Source organism: Sus scrofa, unplaced genomic scaffold, assembly GCF_000003025.6.
Source record: "Sus scrofa isolate TJ Tabasco breed Duroc unplaced genomic scaffold, Sscrofa11.1 Contig1293, whole genome shotgun sequence".
Taxonomy (NCBI): Eukaryota; Metazoa; Chordata; class Mammalia; order Artiodactyla; family Suidae; genus Sus; species Sus scrofa.
In genome coordinates, this window is record NW_018084856.1 from 1,097 (window position 1) to 5,604 (window position 4,508).

General features: G+C 40.1%; 1 protein-coding gene across 1 annotated transcript; it reads right to left on the reverse strand.

Moving 5' to 3' along the window:
* Positions 1 to 250: 250 nt before the first annotated feature.
* Positions 251 to 2,570, reverse strand: LOC100513517 (olfactory receptor 6C2-like). The gene has a single exon (XM_021081290.1). It carries the CDS (start codon positions 2,531 to 2,533, stop codon positions 1,595 to 1,597), a length of 939 nt encoding a protein of 312 aa, XP_020936949.1. The 5' UTR covers positions 2,534 to 2,570; the 3' UTR covers positions 251 to 1,594.
* Between the last annotated feature and the right edge of the window lie 1,938 nt (positions 2,571 to 4,508).

A 4,508-nucleotide genomic window follows, 5' to 3' on the forward strand; every position in this document is an offset into this window, starting at 1 on the left:
ATGTGTGCTTCCACTGTCTCTCCTGGAGCCCCAGGATCCTACCATGTGACCAAGTGTTAACTGGAGGATAAAACTATCTGGAAGAGAGTTCAGTTATATTAGTAAGGAGACATTCAGCATCTACAGTTGTGAATGAGGCCTTACTGGACAGCAAGACCCAATCATCCACAGTCACAATCCTATGAACAAACCCGGCTAAGATCAGATGATGTCTCCTCAAATAGGCAGAAACACCTGTGGGCCCAGAAACTCAAGTTTTAAACCACTGGTTTTGTGATGACTAGTTATTTCAAAAGAACTAACTGTAGCATTTGACAGGTACATATATGAGGGGTTCCAAACACAGGACTAAGCAGGTTAGAGGGGGATGCAGGGAAGAAAACTTTATATAAGAGCTGACACCCTGTGCACAGGTCTAGAAATGACAGTCAAAAACACTCCAGTCTGGACCACTGAGGTTTATAGTGAAAAATGTGAAAGACTGTAAGGAATAAAATAACCAAATGTAGAATATCTTTCTTTGAGAAATATTAGTGATGGTCACACTTTATGTTTTTTCAGTGTTGAAGATAATCTTCAAGGAAACAATTATGACTTCATATTGGATTCCTTGTCTATAACCCCAGGCTTCCAAGTATATTTCTAGTTTAATTTTCTTGATGTTTAGGACTTTAATTTGCTGGTTCCTATTGGCTTAACTTAGTTATATTTAGGACTTGCATTGTATTATGTATCTCAGCACTATTCTTGTTTTGTCATCATAAAGATGGTTTTATTGTCTCAGCAGGTTTTATCAGATCACTGCCACCTGGGTGATGAATTAATGTAGAGACTGTGTTCCTTCACTTTAGAGAAAATCCAGAAACTCTAAATCTTTTGGCTTCAAAATTTCTTTTACAAGATAGACATGGATCTCCAGGTGTCTACACCCATAGTGTTAAAATCCATTTTGTTTTGCTCAGACTCATTAATATTTGAAAAATTATTTTATTCCTGCTTAAGAAGAGTAACTATAATTGTACATAAACTTTTTGGATTTTTGGTTTTAAAGAAGGCAATGGATACTCTGGTTCCACCATTTTCCTGTTAATTCAAGAGTTTGATTTTTTTTTTTTGAACATAAGATTGAATAGAGTCAGGTAAGAATTTAGGTAAAGCCCTTTTTTGGAAGTTTAACTTCATGCTCTCTTGATATGAAATGTTGTCTTGGAGAAAGTTTATTTTCAACAAAAGTTGAAATGACTCAATTTGCTTATTTTAACATGGATTGAAATGATGATTTTGGAGACAAGATTCAGGAGTAACAGTGTTATAATCATTTAATATGAACAGACAGTAGACCAGGGCACAATAGTTAAGAATTGAAGATTATGGACACAGTTCCTGCTGTGGCGCAGCAGGTTAAGGATCTGGCATTGCTGCAGCTGTGGCACAGGTTGCAGCTGCAGCTTGGATACAATGCCTGGCCTGGTAACGTCCATAGGCTTCGAGTGTGGCTAAAAAAGAAAAAACAAAGAGTTGAAGATTATGACTTTAAGGTGAACTACTCTTTTTGTACTTATATTTTTATTTGATGCTGACTTTCAACATTCCTTTACGTCTTTGAGATCAATGAAATTCTTTTGATTAAGTCTGTGAAAGCTCGTTTCACTTGCTTGTTCCTCAGGGTATAAATAAATGGGTTTAGCATGGGGGCAACTGAAGTAGTGAGCACGGACACACACTTATTAATTGCGACATCATCCTTTGCTGAAGGTTTGACATAGATGAAGATACAACTGCCATAGGTGATAGAAACCACTATCAGGTGAGAAGAGCAGGTAGAGAAGGCCTTCATCTTTTGCTGGGCAGAAGGGAACTTTATGATGGTCTTGATGATGTAGGTATAGGACATGACTACACACAGAAGTGTCATGATGTCAGTCAGCACAGCAAGGGCCACAGCCATCTGTTCTATGAACCGTGTGTCTGAACAAGATATCTTCAGCAGAGGAGAAGCATCACAGCCAAAATGATCAATGATATTAGAGTCACAGAATTCCAGGTTTAAGCCCAGGCACAGTGGTGGAAATATGACCAACCAACCTGCTATCCAGCAGCAGCTGACAAGCCATCCACAGACTCTGCTGTTCATGATGGTCGCATAATGTAAGGGTTTGCAGATGGCCACGTAGCGGTCATAGGACATGGCGGCCAGGAGAAAAAATTCTGTGGCTCCAAAAAGGATGACAAAAAATAATTGAGCCACACAGGCATTATAGGAGATAGTTTTGTCCCCAGTTGATAAGCTGTATAGGAACCTGGGGATGCAGACCGTAGTGAAGAAGATTTCTAAAAAGGAGAAGTGTTTGAGGAAGAAGTACATGGCAGTTTTAAGGTGAGAATCTATCAAAGTGAGTATAATGATGGTCATGTTCCCAGTTATACTCAGCGTGTAGGAGACAAACAGAAATAGAAAAATGAGAAGCTGCATTTGAGGATCATCTGTCAGTCCCAGAAGTATGAATGTAGATAATGATGTACGGTTTCTCATGGCTGACTTGTAGTTCTTCCAACTCCTCACCAACTCAAGTGACCTTTAACTGAGAAAACTTGTATGAAATTATGAGGCCATGACTATTGTGTAAAGAAAAAATCCAATCTATGCAGTGAATAGTCATTTTCTTCTTTGACTTCCTTATGTCCCATCAAAACTCAGGGATTCTCAGCTCTTTGATGTGCATAAGAGTTCTCCTCAAGATCATGTTTTTCTGACATAAGTTTGTACTACAGTCCAATATTTATACTTTCTTGTGTGTTCTCACATCTCTATTTTTCAATTAATCTCAATTCTGCCTCTCATTCTTTGAAATGTATTTAGCTATAGAATTAGAAAGGATTATCTCTGTGTTATGATTTTGTGTATTATAATGTCCTTTTGCTCCTAATAATTCTTCATTACTCATCAGGTTGAATGGACTCATAAGTTACTTGGAAGTGTTGGTTCCTGCTAAATGCAAATAAATGGCAGAGTTTGACATTGTATACAGGCTATGTGTGCAGTATTGGAATGTTTGCTTTTACTGCAATAACCAAAGAAGTTATTTCATTTTATTTTACTTTTGGTATCATAACTGTGTCATCCAAATAACACCCAATGTTTTCCGGTTTTGCTATTTGTCTATAAGTTTCTATATGAATACCCAATTTTCCTTCCATTTTTCACTCTAACAGAACATCGCGTTTGATAAGTATTACATTAACGAGTTACTACAGTATTGGTTCAAGAAATGATTACAAATGGTAACAAAAGAAAAAAAACAAAACAAAACCCTCAAGAATTTAACCTCACTTGTATATACTTTGGAGGTCATGAAGGCCAGAGGAAGACAGGATGAGACACAAGTTGGAGGAGGAGACCAAGGAGTCACGATGATTTCTTGCCAAGTAGTAACTTGAGCTGGATCCTGCAACAGGAAAGTGACATGAGTGGAAAAACTGGGAAAAACCCACGCAATGTCTGTACTTAATTAATTTTAATATTATTTAAATTATTTTTCAATTAATCGTCCCCTCCTCTGAGACCCCCACCCCAACCCCTAAGCCTGAGTCGCAAGCCTGGCCCTCCTTGCTTCTGTGGGGACTCACAGACCTCAGGGAGGTTGGCCCTTGCGCTGCGCAAGCTCAGCCCCTCGGCTCCAGATCAGGAGTCGGGAAATCTGTGTGTGGACCTGCAGCCGCCGATCCGACAGGGGGCGCCCAGAGAGCGCGCGACCCTCATTGCAGCGGAGGAGGAGGCACCGGCGGCGGCACCAGCTTTGGAGGCGGTGGTCAGCCCGCCGCCCGCCGCCCGCCGCCTGTCTCGGCCTGGCTGCGACCCCGAGCTGTCCTTATATGTGTATTTTAGTTTCTATAGTGTGTATAGTGTTCCTTCCTTAGGGTTAATGCACTGGGCAGGGTGCTGCCGTTAAGGAGAGCGGGCTGAAGGATGTCTAAGAACTAGCTGCACTATTTTTTCAACTCTTCTGTAAGTACAAAATTATTTTGTAATTAAAAATTTACCAACTGGTACTAAAACAGAAAGAAAACCAGAAAAGCAGACTGCAATTGCTGAGCACTTTCTATGTGCCGGGCGGTTTGTTGGGGCAAGTTTTCACATGTGTTTGTTATTTGTCTGGTATTTTGTCTCTAATCCGATCGTCCGTGCTTCACCTGTGTTTTTGCGGCGATGTCGATTTTACTCGAAGTAGGTAATATATTATTTGACATTAACGTTTACAGTTGAAATTGTGGATTGATACTAATTAGAAATACCGGAATTGCATGGATTCTTCCTGCACCTAAAAGCCAAATTGTGGCATCGACTACCTGAGGTGCTTGAGGCTTTTGACCCACTGACAGTACACGCGTGTGGTGAAGGTGTCTATATTTAGAAAGGAATGTTCCCTGTGCAACAGCTCTTTAGAGTGTGTCCAGCAAAGAGGGATAGTCACTTTCCACAAAGCAGAGCAAAATATTTATAATTTGGG